Consider the following 19,937-nt stretch of genomic DNA (forward strand, 5'->3'; position numbering starts at 1 on the left):
GCCAACAACAAATTAATTGTTATTAACTTTTACTCAGTTGGAAGTTACTCCTTACCTGTGCTCAGCCAAGCGGCACACACAACCTTCGCATGGGGATTCCCGTGCCGATGGACTCCAAAATACTGCAACACTGTACAAAGTTAAATAAAACTGGGCTTAACCATTTATAAATAGTATTACAGACCTCTGAGTTCCAACTGATTTATTTATTTGTTTTTGTTTATTTATTGACGGCGCACTAACTTGACGCCTTTTGAACTTATCCCAGTTTAGGTGCAATGTTCGAGTATCTCTCACTTTGCCGTTGCAGGGCTGCTGTCTCTAAAATAGAATACAAATATTAGCAAGAAACGTTAGTTTCAAACAAAAATTTCAAAGCTTTTTATATAAAACATTGCAAGCAAATTATTCACTTTAATATTTTGATATAATTAAATAATTTTATTATAAAACAAAGGTATAGCAAACAAAATGCATTTGGTAGAAGTGTAAGCTGGCGCCATCTACTGCGTCGAATAACCAGCAGCGTGCTTTCGAGCTGTAGCTTCGAATTTCAAACTAAGCTACAAAATAGAAACTTAATTTAATTTATAATTGGAGAAAGCTGAATCTTTAGATATCTGCAGAGTGACTGCCAACAGTCTTTAAAAAGACGTAAGATTTTTAAAAAGTCGTTGAAATTCCATATGCCTAAGAGTCTGCAGTGTTTTTGAACAGCAGCAAGCGCAGCAAAAGTTCAGATCGACATTTTTTGTTGCATAACTGCGGGAGATAGAGGCGGATTTTGCAAATAGGCGTGCAAAAATCGTATAAAATCGATAGATATATACTCAAACTTAACTACAGCATGTAGTTGTTGTTTGTTTTTAAATGTGAAATTAATTGAAGTAAATTAGTCAAATACTTTTTCCCTCAGATTTTACAATTTTTGTAGCTGGAAGTACATAATAAATACTGCTACTTAAATCTGACTATATAGTGTTGGAATATACCTTGTGGTATTGACTATTATTATTGATTTTAAAGGTGTTATTAATTGAAATAGTTTTTTCCCAGATTTTACAATTTATGTGAAATGGAAAAGATAATATAACTACTACTTAAATCTGAAAAATAGTGTTGAAATATAATTTGTGGTTATTAAATGTGTTACTAGTTGAAATAAATAAGTCACAATATTCTGAATTATTTATCAAGTTTTTACAATTGATGTGGAAGTAGAAAAACAAGTTTTTTTTATAATAGATTCTTTAATATAAATTAATAAGCTTTTTTTACAATTATATTTTTTTTTTTGCATAGCTTTTGAACTTGTCAGCTTAAAACCACAACTTAACAACGAAACCAATGCACAGATTAACAGACTTTATATAACTACTAAATTGAATAATAAATCATGTTCCTAAATTAGTGCTACGTTTTCAAAACCGAAAAAAAAAGAAATGACTCAATAAAACAATTTAAATTACATTAAATAACGCACATAAGCCACACCGAAACCTAAATTGTAAATGCGCTTGTGATTGTTTTGTTTTTTAAATATACATACATATCGCTTAACTGATTGTCAGCTGCTTTAGTTGATTGCACTTAAAGTCTAATGCTGTGTACTTGTTGTTGTTGTTTTTGTTGTATATATAGCACTTGTGCTCTTTTTGTTAGTTGTGTGCTTTGTATGTGTTTATGGGAGTTTTTGTTCTTTTGCAATTGGCTAGCTAACTACAACATCGCACATATATAGTATATATAAGCTCTAACTTTACAAGATATTGCAACAATCGTTTGTATCATACACACACAAAAAAATAAACAAGCTACAAATAGTTTAACATTTAAGTTTAAAGCAGGCATAAGAATATGTTTGTTATCGTTAGGTTTGACGTATCCGTTACTCTGTCTTTGTTTTACAAAAATTGTTATACAAAAATGTGTTTACAACTAGTTGTTATACCCTCGAGTCAATTTGATTTTTCAGTTAGTTAATGTGGCTATGTATACAAATATAGTTAATGCGTTTTTATAAAAGGTGAATGGTTCCTGTTGTTGCCAATTAAGCGTAGATGCCTCAATTGAAAACCGTATATCGTATATAACTGTGGCTAATTACAAATATCATTACTAAAAATAGTTTTATTAATTGTTTACATCTGAGTATGTGTGTGTGTGTGTGTTGTATGTTTTGGGCAAAAAACCAAAGTACAGCAAATATATATCGTATATGTATAAACTTGTGCCACAAATTGTTTTGTTGCTAAACAAATGCAAACAAATAACAGTTCCATTTTTTGTATACATATCCTTAGAGGCTAGTTGACTGACTTCAGCTGCGGCTTTAGTAGTGTTGGTGCTGGTCATGTATATAATAATAGAGGTCTTTGCTGGTGGAGGGAGATATGGTGCCCTGGTTCTGTTCAAAATACGTTTAAAGGCCACGGTTGTTATCCACACACTATCAATATCTGGCATGCAATTTTAAATTATTTATAAATTATTAAAAACAACATAATGCTTATTGTTGTTTCTGCTTTTTGTTACCAATGGTCATAATTATTACGCTGTTTGCCTATATATCGCTAACTATACCATTCTCTCCTCAATTCTGTTACACGCTAATCACCTAAACTTAACATAATGAATATCATCGAAGTACCGATTAGTAGTAGTTATTTGACTTTGCGCTGATGCAGACTAGAGCTACTGCTGTCTGGGTTCAAGATGGCGTCATTACTAGATAGCACTCCCTCCTTGAAGTAGTTGCCCTCAAAGGCGTTGAACTGCCCATTGCCCTTCGCATATTCATCCTCCAAGACGGGCTGCAAAAAGAATCAAATGTAAGCAAATTATCAAAAAAAAAAGCCAAACTATTTGTTTATGTATAAAATTTGCGCGTTGTTCTTCTTTCGCAGGCACGTGCGAATCGTTGTCAAGCCCCAAGCTAGAGTTCAAAGTGCTGTGTATGTCTTGCCAATGAGCGACAGCCAATATGATTGGGCCTTCGCATCCGGCTTCGCATATGCACGCTAATTGAAACGTCCCCCGCAAAAAGCGCAAAGCAATAGCTGAGTCCGAGTCTGAGCTGAGAGTTTGCAAGTACGCGCGCGTTATTTGTTTAACTAAGCTAAGCTAGTTAGAATTTTTAAGTTGATAAAATACTGATGAATAAACAGCTAGACGCAATGGAGGAGTGCGTGCGTAGCTGTGCTGTTTGCTCATTCAAACTATTGGCGAGCCTTCAATTTGTTTGCTTGGACACGGCTAATAGTTTTCAAGGGCTACTTGATTTAATACGTATACGCATAGTATACAGTTGCCATTTGATTTACGCATTAGTTTGCTTACCATGCAAGCTCCCTTATTGCTGCCATTGCTAAGCATTGCATCGCCCTCGCCTAAATGCTTCACTTTGCCATTGCCCACGGCGCCATTCGCATGTCCATTCGCCTTGACGGCCTCACGACGCCGACGCTTGACGCTCAAATATTTGGCTTTGTAGAAATCGCTGAACAGAAATAGGAACATAACGCCATGCAGTCCAATCCAGACCATAAATCCTTTGGGATAGTCACAGTCGCGGAACAGCAGCTGGAATTGATGCGTAAATATGGCAACGAATTGCACCTGCAAAAAGAGAAACAGAATTAGTTGAACGCTTAAATTAATAAACAATTCATTACCATTTGGAAGGTGGTTAGATACTTCTTCCACCAGATGAACTTTTGATACTTTGGACCCATGGCAGCAATCATATAATAGAAGTACATAACAATATGTACAAACGAGTTGAGCAGGGCAAAGAAAGTGCTGTGGCCGCCTAGAAGAAGAGCGGAATAAATGTATAACAACAAATTGATATTGGATATGATGGTGAACGCACCTGGCGCAAACTTAAGACCCATCCATACCGAGAAGGGCATGCAGCCATGATGTATGACATGCAGCGTCGATACGTGCTCGTTCTTCTTGCGCAAAATGAAGAAGAGCGTGTCAAAGAATTCGGTAAACTTTGATATGTAGTACCACCAGCAAATGTTAACCATCTAGTTAAACAAAAGACAAGTTAATAACACTGAGGAAGGATATGTGACCAAGCTGAGCTTACGCGCATGGCCATCGGACTGTTGCTGAAGTCAACGGGCTGGCATTTGAAACTGTAGTGACCCCACCAGCCGCTCATTAAGTACTGCAATGCATTAAATAATCATTAAATGTTTTAAAACATGCAATTTATTGAGCTTACCTCGTAGAAAATCCACGCACTAAATATCGTCTGTATTGCATTATAGTAGACAAGCACTTTGCGCAGATCCATTGGCTTTCGTTTAGCCATTAGTTTTGGTCCCAGAGATTTGCTAAAGTAGGCATAGAATATGCACATGCAAAGCGTGGGCAGCGGTGAGGAGAGCAGGAAGAAGTCTTGAACACGCGGATCTGTAAAATAGTTAGGAAATTAGCTAATGTTATAAACTGCTATATCTGCTGCTTACCACTCTTGTTGTCCATCAGATCTCTGTACCAATGGTGTACACTATGCAGAATCGCCTCCATATTGCAGCTGTTTGTATATACGCGCCCACCAGCTAGTTTATATTAACTGCATTAAAAAATATAAATGTATTATTATATAGCAAAAATCTAGACAATTTGTATAATTGAACAAACGCCAACTGTTGCTACTTAAATTGTAATTTCCCAAACTCGTGTTTAAACTAAAATTTGCAATTAAATAGACATATGATTAGCAAAGTTATAAATATGCATATGTTGATTTTAAACAGCGTAACAGTTATTCAATAAGCGTATAGCCTACAAGTGTACGTTGCGTCATAAAAAAAAAACTTATAAATTGTCTTTGCTCATTAAAATGCCAGTGACTAGACAAAGACACTGCACTCTGCACTTTGACGGTACAAACATATTATATATAACTATGTTTACTGTTGCGTCGACCTTCAGTTGCAGCATTTGAATTGCAAAGCAGCATTCTAAGACTGCAAATGCCTCAACAAGTTTTGTCTTAAGCTGCAGCTAACTTGGCCTTCCGCAATGCCATGAGCAGCGTCTAGTTTTTGGCTTTTTGAATGTCATGAACAATGACTGCCTGATGAAGATGTCTGCCTGATGAAGATGTCGTCGTCGTCGTCGATGTCGCTTGCTCAATAGACAAAAAAACAGAGAGCAACAGTCTGTGGGTTTTTTATTGCCATTGACTTGCTGTCGCAATTTGGCCATAGCGCTGTGTGTGTGGGTCAGTGGCAGGCGCAGGCGTAAATATCCAACAATTTAACGTATTTTCGCATACACAACAAGCTGCTGGCATAATATGGGCACGACCAACAGCGACAGATACTACAAAATCTTTAAAGTCAATATGCTTGGGCTGTGGCAGCGTAAACAGCACACAGCCGCGTTATGTTGCATAATCAGAGAAGTTACAAAGCAAACACAGCTAAAGGCCAGGCCAGCATCAAGTGCGCAAAGTCAAACAAGTCGCTTACTAAATCAATATTTGGCATTATTAATGCTTAAAGCGTACGCAAGTATGCGCAATTATTTATAAACTTAGACTGATAAGCTGTGTGCTTTTTTGCTGTGTCGTCATCGAAGGAGTCACTGTGTGTCATTGGCAAACAATTCAATGAGCCATGCAACACAAGAGAGCGCGCGCGCTTGCCACAGTCGCCTGTTGCTGCTGCCACCGCTAATCAGCAAACAGTGAAGAGCAAACGCGAGGAGAGTCACGTCACGCTAATGTTAACATGGCTTAGCTTGGCTTAGTTGCTACTGCTGCTCTTGTTTTTGTTGCTGTTTCTGGCATTAAGTAGAGCAGACACAACGCCCACAACATTGAGCTGAGCTGAGCTGTGTGTGCAAAAACAAAAAAACGCAAGTTTGCTTATTTAATCGCGATTTGCAACTAAAGCAGGTGCAAGCGTGTGGGAATTTTTAGTTTGCATGCAGCTTTGTGTGTGGCTTTGTAAACTGTTAATGGGTTAGTAGGTTATGTAGCGCATTGTTTTTTTAGATTTATAAATAAATAGTTTGTGTTGACGCTGCGCTTTAGCAAATTTAAGCGCTGCACAAAGCCAAGGGGCGTGGCAACAATTGAGTCACAAGTCTGCGATAACAAGCGTCAATCACTTGGCGCTGGTCAATGGCCGTCGACGCTTTTGCATATCACTAGCCAGAAATTTGATTGTGAGTGTTAGCCACCTGTTGCCTTCGCATAAGCGCCAACTAATCAGCAGTTATCAATGCCAATTGGCAGTTTATTAATTGTGGGTTATTTTTTTTACTTTTTGCTAAGCACTTAATTGAATTTTTCGTTTGATAAGCGAGTGACTAAGTCTTTTGGCAGAATTATCTTGTGCATTTGCTGGTGTTGAAGTTTTATTTTAAGTAGGCCGCACACGTATTGGCAATTTGTTGATTATACAATGCGAATTTCATTTATATACAAAAATATGTATATGGATTGCTGTTACAAGTTCGTTAGTTGAACTGAACACCACGCACCTGCTTTTGTTTTTGTTTTTTACATAAATTTATTTCTTTTGTGTGTTGGAAAGTTGTTCGCTTTTCTTGCTTTAATTTTTTGTTGTTGTTGTTGCTGTGAAGCTGTCTTGGCTTTTTAATTATGTTTACAAATACTGTAATATGTATGTATTAATTTATGTTTAAGACGATTAGATAATCACACACATGGACACACACACACACACGCATAGAAAACATACACAAAAGACACTTGGCGCTTTGGGTTAACGATTTTCCCGTCCCGCTTGCGCGATGCTCTGCCTTGCACGTTTTTAAACCAACTGACGACTGGTTGGGAGCGTCTCTGAACCTTATCAGGCAGCGGCAGCGAACGACAGCAGCGGTCGCGGCAGCGGCAGAGACGAGACGACAAGACGACAGTTGTATCGATCAATGTGCGCACGAGCAAACCGATTACATGGCATAACGGTGAATCACAGACAGCGACAGCGAGCAACTGAGAGTGAGTTACAAGCGCAGAGAGCGAGAGCGAGAGAGAGCGCGAGCGCGCACGACCTTCGAATAACAGCGTTTTGCAGCTCTATAGCGAATTCTCTGCTCTGCGTTTTAACGTGTCGCGCATGAGTATGGCGGAGTCTATATATTAATGTATGAGTAGCAAAGCCAACGAACGAACTAACCGCAAATTGAACCGTTGGTCAGCGTGCCAGAAATCCAACTGAGCTGTGGTCAACGTCCAGCGCCAGCGCCGAGTACTGCTGAGCCATGCTTACGTTTTCGAAAAGAGAATAGCATAGTGGAGCTGGAATTGGTGGCAGCTTGTGTGGGGCAAGTCGCCATCTTCTGTTGACTGTTGTGCTGACTGTTTGTTGTTGATGTAACTTATTTTGTTGGCCATTTGTCTAAGCGTTCGTGTGTTTCGGCCAGCGGCGATTATAAAGCTGTTAGCCAAATCGCTTTCGCTTTCCGCTTTACGTACACAGGTGTAAAACGTGTAGCGCAAAAATGCAAGTGTGTGTGTGTGTGCGCGACCAAAAAGTGCCGCAAGACTCAGAATGCAGCCAACTTGTTTAAATGCAAGCAGCAGCACAGCAGAGAAAGAGAAACCGTTAGCCGCATACATTGTAGGCCTAATTTCTACAGTCTGCTTGACTTGGCTTACAGTTCTATGCTAGCTACTTATATTAATATAAGCATAAACTTTAAACTCAGCGCACTTGACTTTATACACTCTCAATTAGTTTGTTAGCAACTTTTGTACCCGCACGTGGCTAATGCAATGTTTAAATAGTAAAGTGCACAAGCACTAAAAATAGTTAATGTGCAAATAATTATGCAAGCGAGATTCTACCGAAACATAAGGTAATATAATTGACAAATGTGTGACACATATTGCTTGTAAACTAATAGCCATAAACAATTAAACAATCAATCATTAAAGCTTAAAGTAAACAGCAACAAATGAATGGCAATAAAGTTGATTCATAGTTTCGTTTACAAACCGTGTATAGTTAATATTTAAAAAATAGTAAAATTTTAATTTAAACAGCTCAGATTCCAAATCGCACGCAAATTGGGTCAAAGTCAAAATTAAATATCTTGCTGAACCTACAGTCATTGCACAAATTATACGCACACACACATAGACAATTTGGCAGACGACAAATTAAACAACAAATTGGCTTTCTTACAAAATGTTAACTACCCAACACGTAGAAACTAAATTTCAGGGTCAGATTCCGATTGCAGCAATTGCCAAAATAAAATAATAATAATAGTAAATAAACACGCACAAATACAAACGTACAAATGTATGTAAATTTAACTTTCAATTGAATATGCTGCCATATCAAATGTAAGCTGTTGACCCTCTCGTTGCTATACGATTGGCTTCTAGCCGAAGATCAGCGACTGTTTGCATGGATCATTAGCGCCTCGACGTCGACGCTGATTAAAAAGATCAACAACTACAACTATGAGCTCACATGGCTATGGTTATGGGCGCTGGAACATGTGGGCGAGCGCAACTACCAACTGTTAATGATGCTGAACTAATCGAAATTATTTAATTGTAATACACTTTGAAGTTAATTCGATTAATCAGCTGAAATCAGTTTGAGTGCAGCCCTTTGCGTTTTTTGGAGCAACGCATATGCGTGTAAAATCAAGTAAAGTTCAATTACAACTGGGCGATAATTGATCAAATTAGTGTCAACACGCAAGCATTTTGAGCTTTCAATAAACAATTGCATGTTGATTGCTGCTTATCAATCTAATATTGTTTAACTACACATTACAGCTCAAGCTATAATTAATTTATGTATATTATTTATAAAAAGCGTACGCACATTTAATATACAAACTGCATACGCAGCCCCCTAGGCGACGACGAATCTAGCTCAACGCTCCAAAAATTGCTTAACTTGCGTGACTTTGACTCAGTCACTGGACTGGGCCAATACAACAGACAGACAGACAGCAGCGGATGGTACGACGTCCAAAAATTATATTTAGTGAAATACTTGGCATTCCAAGCGTTAAACTTAAATAAAGGCAATCGCCGTTGGTGCGTCGAATTGTTTGCTCGCAGTTCGAAATGAAAGCGCAAGTTGCTCGCTGCTGGGCTGGGAAAGAGCAACTCATGAAATTTAGTTCGATTACAGGCCTCGCCCTTTACAATAAGCGTTTCACTTGAACACAATTCGCGCTGGAAAACCATCGAGACGACCTACTGAAAGTATTTTTGGCATTGCATAACCAAATTTAAAATAAAAACAGGCTGCGCCAAAAAACAAAACATAATCAGACTTGGATTATGCTAAGCAACAAGTGAAATTCATAAACAACATATACAAACTTATATATTTTATAAAAACGAAGGTCGCTTAATTAATGTGCGAAAAATTGAGTCAACGCTATTAAGTTTATAAACTAAACATCTGCAAAAAGCTTTCCCAGTTACCAACCGGTTCAGGCCAAAGCTTTAAATGCAACAATAGCAAACATGTCAGTCAGTTGGTCAAAATTAATAATAGCAATAATTAATGCTGAGCGCCTACATTTAAAAACAAATTATGCGCACAAATTTAAACATTTAAATGTTGTAAGTCATGGATTGACCCTAATGCTTAAGAATGTTACAAATATCTATGTTTATTTATAAAGTATTTGTAAATATTCATTCATATGCGCTACAAAATATAAATTTATTTAAAGAAAACCATCAAGTGCTTGAGCTAACGGCGTCTTTTGTATGCGCTGCACGGCAACAGGTGGTTGCGCAGTCAGTTCTATTGTTAAAGTTTTTTTTCAAAATGTTTGTGGTCAAACACAATAGCGGTACACAGACGTGCCCACAGCCGCCAGCATATCGATTTACAATCAAATTATTTATGTATTATTTTATTATACATTTTTATAATTTTGCCTTTTTTGGGTGAGAGCAGCAAGAACCGGTTGTAAGAACTTTTGTAAGTCCAAGAGATGTTAAAATTATGCATGTTACACACACGTGCATAAGTCTGTGTGTGTGAGATGAGACCACGCCAATACCAAACATGCTATCAACATTTAGAGAGATATGCATACAAACATATATACACATATATGTAGGCATGTTTATATACAGAGCAGAGCTCCCTGTCTCTCGTCTCTCATCTCTCGTGGCTACGTTTTGGACTTTGAACGCCACGCCACGGTGCTAAAATGAAATTTCTATATGATACGATATTTTTACCGCTCTCCTTGCACACTCAAATCACAAACCGCTCTCTTCATCGTTCGATCGATGCGCACAGAGCGTGAAGTACCAAAAAAAATAAAATAGATCTCTATATGTATATGTTTGTAGCTGAACTTGAACCTTAGGACTTTTCATATTGATATTTGTAATTAAGCCCAACGCTTTTAAGCAGCCACATGCATTAAAGGCAATTGTAATTTGTTTATTTTAAAAATTGCCAAGTGACGACGTCTAGCATTTTTAGAATTCAATTAACACCTTGCCCACTTTGGGACTTTTGCATTGTGTCCAGCTTGCACTTTTCTTTTACTTTTTGTTGTTTATTATTTTGTTGGCTTATTAAACTCTCGACGTACTTGATTCCGATTGACGACGGCTTCCGCATTGCGCGACAGGTGAAACTTTTTTGATCGACAGCTTTAACAAGCAAACTGCAGCGTAGGGCTCTGCGCAGGCGCGCGTACTTGTAATTGCCCACTGTGCGACGCTGACAGGTTGTCGCCGCTGCTGCTGCTGCTGCTGCTGTCGTCGCTGCTGCTGCTGCTGCTCTTGATTGATGACGAGGGAGCGTTGGGGGGCAGCGCTCGCTCGCAGTTAGTAAACAGAGAGGGGCAAAGGCGCAGCGTGATGCAACACATTTGAATTGACATAACTGTATATGTGCCAAGCAATTGACAACACAATAAAGCGAGCCCGAGACCGCATTTGCATATTGTTTCATAGAAAATAGGCAATGGAATTTGCGAGGGCTTTTTGCGTGCACAACAACAACACACACCCACACACACACATATGCTTATGCGTATGCGGGCTTTGAGGCAGCGCGTCACTGTTGTTCCCCAATCTCTTTAAAGGGCAAACCGAATTCCATACTACTTATGTGTACATTTGTGTAGCACAACAATTCTCACACGCCCCACAGAGAGAAAATTACACACACGTGCCCGTTCTCTTTGCTGCTTTTACTTTGGCTGTTGCTTCCTCTTTCGTTTGCGTTGTGCTTTACTGGGCGCGGCGGGAAACAGGAGGCCGATTTTGTTTTAATTAAACACCACGCACTCACTATATGCCGATGACTAATATTCTGTTCTACGTACAACCAGTTGCTAACGGAAAATCGATGATCCGATTAGACTTACCACCAATGATTAGTGGCCGGTAAACTTAATAAATCCGGCAGTGGCAGTAAATTTTGCTTAAAATTAAAGAAACACACACACACACTAGCACATTTGTAAGTTACCGACGCGCGATAAAATATGTCAGCGATGACACTGAATATGAATATATCGTGCGCAAGTAATGTTACTGTTAACAGCAAAAGAGAGCACTGTAGTAAGATAACAGGAGGAGCAGCTTATCTTGTTATCGTTTACATGGCTAGTTTAAAATGAATGCGCTAATCATTTATACAAATTATAAAATAAAGATTGGAAGCTCACGCTCATTAATAAATAATAGCAATAAATTAGTTGCATTTTTTCAAAGCATTTAAAAGTAACAAGTTTAAATTTAGCCGTTTTTTATCTAGCTACCTATCGAGCGTGCAACACATATCTTATCGTATATCGAGTGTGAGCACTGAGCAGTCGGCTATGAAAATGTAATTTGAATTAAGTGGCCGTTGCATTTGAATCACACAGCTCACATTTAAAACGTTTAAAATAAATATAATGCGTATCTTCGTCAATCTCAATTTTATTTATAAAATAAAAAACACATGTGTATTCTGCTTATTCGAATCCAACAATATTACTAACACGCATTAAAGTTTTTGCTTGCCTTACCAAAAATACAATTATGTACATCAACAGTATAATATTAGCATTCATTTCAAGATGCTGCGAGTATCAAATACATTTATTGTGATACTCGGTATCGTTTGTTATTTTTTTTTTTTGACTGAACCACATATAAAGAAAGAAATATACACAAGTATATATGTAAGTATCTAAATAAGTAAGTATAAAGCGATACACGTGCAGAGCATGTAGATCAATAGAAAAAAAGATAATTGTATAGAGCATACGTGCTATTAATATATATATATATATATGTATATACATTGTTGGGATTTCTTTGATAATATGCTTTTTGTTTCATTTAAAATGTCGATTTGAAAATCTCGCTTAGAATTACGCTTGGACTCCCTATGCTTATGCTTAATTTAATGTTACGTAATTTAAATGTTACATTTAATTAATTTATACTTTGTTTATTGCTTGGCTTGCTGTCTTGCTGGCTGGCTGCTGGCTAAACGAGCAACTGCTTCATTTATTGCCCGCATTAACAAGGTATCGCTGTCTCGTCGTGGTGGAGGACTTTAGCGCTGGATTGCACATCTCAGTCGTGAATTTGTTGAAAGTGTTTTGAAATCTATTGACAGAGCCGTTCTGTTGCTTCTTCTGCGGCGTGACAGCACCATCCTTGTGTTCCTTGAGTGCGGCATCGGCATGACCATTGGCCTTGACAGCAGATTTGTCCTGCAAATGATAAATTAGCCAAAGAGCTACAACTTGCAATTTAAGTTACTTACCTTGCCAACAGGCTTCACATAAGCGCGCTTGTAGAAGTTGGAGAACAGGAAGTAGAACATGACTGCATGTGCTCCAATGAAGTAGGCAAAGCCAATGGGGTAGTTGCAATCGTTCTTGAAGAACAGCTGGAACGAGTGCACCATAACCAGCACAAACTGAATCATCTGCAGCACAGTCAAGTACTTCTTCCACCAGAGATACTTCTGCACCTTGGGTCCCATGGCGGCCAGCATATAGTAGGCATACATAAAGATGTGCACGAAGGTGTTGAGGAAGCCAAAGAACGTCGAATGGCCGCCGGGTGTGAACTTAACGCCCCACCAAACCGAGACGGGCATGATGCCATGATGAATCACATGCAGAGTGGAGACTTGGTCGTAACGCTTGCGCATCACAAAGAAGAAGGTGTCAAAGAACTCTGTGAATTTGGAGAAGTAGTACCACCAGCAGCCGCGTGCAGTCTGTAGATGATATAAAGCCATATATTTTAAATTTATGTGGCCAACTTTATGCAAATCTCGTACAGTGTTGACTTTCTAAGCTGTCGAGAATCATAGGGCATGCTACACGTGAGATTTCTATGCTCCAAGCTAACCGTTAAGCCGGCCGGCAACAGCTCGTGTCATAAACTGATTAGCATAGCAACCTGTCCGCTCTTTGTTTAAGCCAGAACTGGTTGTATATCATCATATACTAAATGTATATGGCACAGTCAGCGAAAGATTTTCTTTTTTTGGAAATTTGCTAACCACAATTTATACTCACACGTAACGCACGTGGCGAATAGGAATAGTCCACGGGCTCGCATCTCAGATTATAGCCATTTAGCCAGCCACCAATGCAGGACTGCAAATGTAAATTTTAATAATTATACATATGAGTTTTATATTTAAATTGGCCACTTACCTCGTAGAATAGCCACATACTGAATAAAACCTGCGCTGCATTGTAGACAATCAAGACTTTGCGTAACTCAAAGGGTTTCCTGTTTTCCATCAATTTGGGACCAAGTACCTGCAAATCGCTTGACAGTTATTTATTTATACAAAACGACGTATATGGAGCTCATTAGGCTCACATGGCGCACTGTTTTTAATTGTCGTTGGCACGTTTAACATAATCAAATAAAAGCGATGCTGTAATTATCAAATCAAACGGACGGACGAACAATCGAGCTGCGCGATGTTTGTTGATTTTGGGACAAGTTCGTTGCCTAAGTCTTTTGTATGAGTCTCTGCGCGCCTGTTTAAACGCCAGTGCGGCGGCCCTGGCCATGTGAAAGCCAGTTAAATGATTTTGTAAATCAAAAATACACACACACAGCTACAGCTACATGCATGTACATAAATGTAAGGCAAAACCTAAATAGAAATCGTTTTTTTTTTTCTTTTTGTTTTCAGCTTAAGTCTTTTTTTTGCATATGTAATTTGGAACCGTTTGGGTCACAATTTCAACATCGTCGGCGGCGCATTAAACGCTGATTGAAATTGATTTTGAATGGAGCGACTGGCCCTGAACTCTTTTATATCTTTTATCTTTTTGCAATAAACACAAACTAGTTTAACACGAGACGCGCGCGCTGCTGACGCAGGATACAAAAATGCACGCATCTCTGGCAGCGCAAATAGTTTATAGAATCGACTAGAATTTCCACTGAGTGGTGCCTCGAGTGTTGCCTTTCCAATTGAGAGGCTGCGTGCTCATTTGGGTTTTTTCCCGCAACGCTCAAGTAATTATAGCTCGTGAGCTCCTCTTGCTGTGCCATTGTCTCTGTGCTTCCCCCGCCATGAGAGCTGGCCACTTACCTTTACAAAATAGGCGTATGTCAAGCTCATTGCTATCGTCGGAAAGGGCGAACTCATGAGCGGATATTCACGGGTGCGCGGATCTGATTTGTTGTCCATAAGATCGTGCCAGCCATCGTAGAGCAGTGTGAGGTATTCCTAAAATAAACAAATGTCCAAACATTAGTCAAGTGCGCAAGAGTTCATAAAGTCAAATTGCAACATGTGGCTGCAACTAATTTCAAGAGTGGGCAGCCAGTAATGAACGAACTGCTTAATCGCTGTCAGTTCTTACATTAGACATATGATTATGGATCAACAATAGCCAGCTGATCATTTGTGCAACAGGCTTAGCACTAAAAACCGCAACAACAACATGGCCTAAACCGGCTGCGCGAAAAGAAAATTGGCGCCAAACGGCATTCTCAGTGACTTTTCCGTATGCGCGCAGTGGCCAGGCCAAGCTCAGCGCAGTGCACTGGCCCCAATGATTTTCTATCATATTCGTTTGGGTGATTAGCGCGCCAAAAATAAAAGTTAAAAGCCAACAGATAAAATATAAAAACCGTTGAGCAAAACTGGTTCAATGCTGTTGCAATCGGAGCTTAACAAAGAATAGTCTTGGCTTGGCTTTAGCTATATCAACTAAGTATCCGATATATGTATATATATGCGCATGTGTGCACAATTAAACTTTGGAATGCAGCAGGCGATTAATAATTTGAATTATAATTGCACTATGCTAATGCTAATTGCTGTTTAAATAGTCTATAGCCTTGCTGATTAATTTCAGCGCAGAAATCAATAGTATATATTTTTATTTTTATTGTCGAGTAGTTAAGCTAATCAACTGTAAATTGCAGAAGGCGTTACCTAGTGAACCGTAAATTCTTACAATGAAACGGGCTTTAATTTCTATATGGCTGCAATTAGCTGTTAATTTGGCTGGCCTATTGCTCAAGCGCTGGTCCGGGCCCTTTAGCAATATGTCTAAATACAATGCTTAGCACTTGAAGACATGAAAAGTCAAGTCATGCCGTAATTGCATTAATAATGCACTCTGACTGGCTAGCTGGCGGGTGTGGCAAGTGCCGCAAACTAACCATAATTATTACAGGCAACCGCTTTGGCATTTTTCGTGATGCATTCGCAACAACAACAGCAAATTCATTTATTATAGGCATCATTTAAGCTTGTATGTGTGGCAAGACTTGTGTGTTTAGCTTATTTTAATAGCCTTAAAACATTTGCATGTGCGATGGTCAATGGGGCGGATCTGCTGCTCACATTACACATACGCAGCGTGTGACAACAAGCAAGACAATGACTGGCAAATATGCTTTAGCAGCCACTGAAGCAAGACACCCTATGAATCATTATGCCAAGAGAGAGACAACTGGGTTTTCACTTTTTACGACTGCGTGTCAGTTAATTGAAATTAAAATTAAAATTAAAATTACGCGCCACAGAAAACGCAAATTTTAATAAAACAGCTTCCGCTGCGAGTCTTATTATAAGATAACCACTAGAAAGTTGCTGGACTAGCTGCTGAGTTGTATATTCTAGAAATCGCTGCTTTACGTAAGTTATATATTTGCATATATGCAGCTGACGTAGGTCAGTATTTGTTTAAATATTTTATGCAATTGCAATTTGATTAAGGAAAATTACAGGCGCTGCCCAGTTGGTCTGGTCGCGTCATTAAACCAGTTATGCACACAGAAAGTCACACTGTGCACACTGTCAACACATTAAGGCAGGCTAAATAATATACATTTAACAGGTATTAAGCTGCAGTCAAGTGCTGCTCACAAGTGCTGCAATTAAAATTAATTGGCTGCGTTTTGTTGCCTTAAGTAGTTGAACTTAGTCTATTTGTCTAGCCAAATAGAGCAGCAGCACTAACATTTGTGCTCAATGCATTTCCGTGTAGTAGACTTTCGATTAGAATTTCTGTAAACGGAAGTGACAAATACCAAAACGATTCGTCAAGCTTAATGTACGCACAAAACAAAAGACTTAGGACACAAACTCGCTCATGCGTGGGCACAGCTTAGACTATGAACTTGCAAGTCATGACGCGCTATCGCTTTAGCATTTCTTTCAATCAATATTCATACAAATTGTGGTGCGCACTTGTTTTGCCAACTAATGAGCCAACTTTGCATGCGTCGCGCACATTGCTCTTAAATATATGTTAACTGTTTGCCTACTGCGCAGCATTCTCTAAAAGTCAAAAATAATGCAATTAGCTTGTGGGTGGGCTACAGTTAACAATCGCTGCTATCGGCTTAAACAAACATTTGTAAGCCGCGCTCAAACTCAAGGCGTTTGTATTCAAATCTTTTGACAAATATTTTAAAGCAGTTTGTTGAACTTTTATAAATAATAATAAATAAACACAAATGCTGCTGAGCTCCAGCTGCTGTCGCATAAACCGGTATTTATAAATATCGTCTACTAATGCATAAATTTAATTATATACTGCCCCAAAAAAAAAGCAAAAAAATGTGAGACAAGCGACAAGCGCACATGGAAATTTTGCATGTTTGCTTTACAGATTCTGGCGTATATTAATTAAGCATTAGTTGTGGCTATATATGGCATAGTATTTATTTATATTTTGACGATTCATGCTGATTTGTTGTATTTGCTGCGCTTAATCAGAATTTTGCCAAACGTCTTGGACTTTGTACTCGCGCATAGCCAAAAGCTTCACTACTGCTATATTATATTTGTTATTACATAAAGCATGAGTGTGTGTGCGAGAGAGAGGGCGATACATTGCTTGCTGTTTGCGTAAGTCGGCACAGCATCCACTTGAGTAGTGACCCTTTTTTCGCTTTCTTTGGTTCACACGCGCACAGACCAAAAAATGCTTTCCCAAAAAATGCCATGAAAAAAAATGCTTCCGTCAGCAGCAGCAGCAACAACAGTCGCGGCAGCAGCAGCAAGTGTAAAAAGGCATTTGTAATTGTTATTTTGTTTGTTGCTGCTTGCGCGTTACATTTTAACGCTTCATTATGAGCCATAAGCGCGCTAACTTGGCCACAACCAACAGCTGCAAGCGCCCAAAACAGACAACTATGTCAATGATTGAGACTGATGCTGCTGCTGACGTCGCTGCTGGCGCTGATAATGACCATTCATCAGCCATTGTCTGCATGTGGCGACATCTACAGCTCAACAGCTGTTGGGGCCTAACCCAGAGACTGCAATAGGCCTAAAGACCGTGACTAACACACACACACACACAATGATATTTCCTATGCCACTCACCTTGGCAGCAACTAATTGTTTTGCTGCTAAGATATTTGGGTAAATCCAGCCACTAAATAAGTAACTTGCATTAATTGAAAGCCGGCAAACAACTTGAGACTTAATATTTCAACTAAATCAGCGCTTACTTAAGAATTTATTTATCACGCATTAAAGCTGCCAACAATATCGTCGTCGTTATTAACACTTTACAACATTTCAGCAATTAATTAAATTAAGACGTTAACTTATCAAACAGCAACAACTATGTAAATTTCAAAGACAACAGTTCGAGTTAGAGCGAGAGGCAGCGCGAGAAATTTTCGAGGTGCTGGTGCTGGGATGAGCTGAGCTGAGCTGATGATGAAGTAACATGCACAGTCCAAATTTTTGTTTCTTTGTACGCACACTCTCAGCATGACTGTATGTGTGTGTGTATATTTAATTACAAGGCCAACCAGCCAGGCAGTTGGACTGGCTTTTATTTTTTTCTCACTCTCCACGAAAAAAAAATCTTTCTTTCTTTATATTTTTTTGCCAGCGACTCTTAGTCTGGCGATTGTGATTGCGAACAGTGTCGCGCTGTCTAAATATCATTTTTCGCTTCATTTTGAGCTGAATTTGATTTATTTTAATGAGACTGCGACGGCGGCTAGCTTTAATTTATATAAGAAGTGTGCATCGCCGGCACTAAGCAATTTGCTCTGCTATATAAAAAACCAGATATGAATAATCATTTTTTAAAAAGCGTATAATTGTGCAGCTCAACACTTTTACTTTGCCCAGGCTTAAGCACTATAGATAGACCAAAAGATAAAGCCAATAAATCGTTAACAACAAAAATTTTGAAAACATTTTCTTTGGCAGCCCAAAGCAAAATAAAAAATAATTCATTTGTGGAACCTGCACAACATCGAAATCAATTTATAGGTCAAGTTGAGCGCAGCGCACACAAAGAGCTGCCAGACATGTGTGTGTATTAGTGCATGTGTGTGTGTGTGCCTTTGCAACTGGCTTTTAAAGTCAAAAATTCAGGTTCAGCTTGCGACTTTTACTCCAGCGGCATCATGTCTAATAAGACAAATTATGCAACAACGTATGAACACACACACACACACACACATAGACAGCCAGACAGCGCATGCAATTAGCCATTAGTTTGCCTAAAATTTTGTAATAAAAAGCGCAGTTTTATTATTAAGATTTATATATTTTTATATGTTGATATGCTGATTTTGCTGAGTATTTGTATTGTGGGTCAAGTTGAATATGCAACGCGATCGCTGCTACAACATTCACTTGCAGCCACTGCTTGCAACTTTTCATAGATTGCAACATGCGCAGCAATGGCCAAAAAACCGCTTTTCTGCACTTGCTGCAGCTAACATATCTTGTTTTTAGTCTGCTGCACTAAAGAAGACTAAACGCGCGTTAATTTGGCAACAAAGTTTGGTGCGCTGTCAGCCTAAAACGCCAAATAATTGGTGCAAGACGTTTGTTGTTGTTGTTGGCCACTCACTATGCCTTTGTTAGCGCTTCGAGTTGCCAAGTTGCTGTAATTTATTGTCAGCATTTAACTAAGTTAAGTATGCTTAATAGTCAAGTGCACAAAACTTATGAGTGGCGGTATTTTGAAAGCCAGCAGATCTTGTTTATATTAAACTAGATCCGGTTTGATGTTATATATATTTTTGTTTACTTAAGCTTATGTTAACTGACGTCAAAGCAAACACTGGCAACTGCTGAAGTTCTTTTAGCTCAAAGCAGCAATTTTGAATTAACAATAATGACACTTACTTCAAACGTATTGCGATAAGACATCCACGACATAATGCACACAAATTTGTACTGACTGAGTTTTTTATATTTTTATTATTACAGCAACAACACGTTTATCAGAGTTTAGCACTTGTATGCGATACACGGGGAGAGAGACACTATACGCCTACAACGCGATAAACAGTTAACTGCTTGAGCAAACAGAGAGAGAGAGCGCGAGACTGAGAGAGCGAGAGAGCGCGCGTGCGTGTTTGTCTGGCAAATCGTAATGTTAGTAATATAAACAATAAACCTTTGGCTAAATTGCAATTTTATTGCAAAATGCCGCAAATGCAGTTCCTT

The 19,937-nt window shown here is 38.7% G+C and overlaps 2 protein-coding genes across 2 annotated transcripts; both read right to left on the reverse strand.

The window, feature by feature from the left end:
- Nucleotides 1–2,663: 2,663 nt before the first annotated feature.
- Nucleotides 2,664–6,829, reverse strand: LOC108603092 (elongation of very long chain fatty acids protein AAEL008004). The gene is made up of 8 exons (XM_017991589.1): nt 6,735–6,829; nt 4,485–4,591; nt 4,238–4,428; nt 4,100–4,180; nt 3,875–4,037; nt 3,675–3,811; nt 3,340–3,618; nt 2,664–2,813 (listed from the first exon to the last, which is right to left on the reverse strand). Exons 2-8 carry the CDS (start codon nt 4,543–4,545, stop codon nt 2,664–2,666), a joined length of 1,062 nt encoding a protein of 353 aa, XP_017847078.1. The 5' UTR covers nt 4,546–4,591; nt 6,735–6,829.
- Nucleotides 6,830–12,275: 5,446 nt separating this feature from the next.
- On the reverse strand, nt 12,276–19,681 carry LOC108603094 (elongation of very long chain fatty acids protein AAEL008004). The gene is made up of 6 exons (XM_017991590.1): nt 19,614–19,681; nt 14,580–14,717; nt 13,681–13,788; nt 13,540–13,620; nt 12,774–13,235; nt 12,276–12,720 (listed from the first exon to the last, which is right to left on the reverse strand). The coding sequence occupies exons 1-6, from the start codon at nt 19,644–19,646 to the stop codon at nt 12,508–12,510; spliced, it is 1,035 nt and encodes a 344-aa protein (XP_017847079.1). The 5' UTR covers nt 19,647–19,681; the 3' UTR covers nt 12,276–12,507.
- Nucleotides 19,682–19,937: the final 256 nt, after the last annotated feature.

The sequence above is a fragment of the Drosophila busckii genome, chromosome 3R, assembly GCF_011750605.1.
Source record: "Drosophila busckii strain San Diego stock center, stock number 13000-0081.31 chromosome 3R, ASM1175060v1, whole genome shotgun sequence".
Taxonomy (NCBI): Eukaryota; Metazoa; Arthropoda; class Insecta; order Diptera; family Drosophilidae; genus Drosophila; species Drosophila busckii.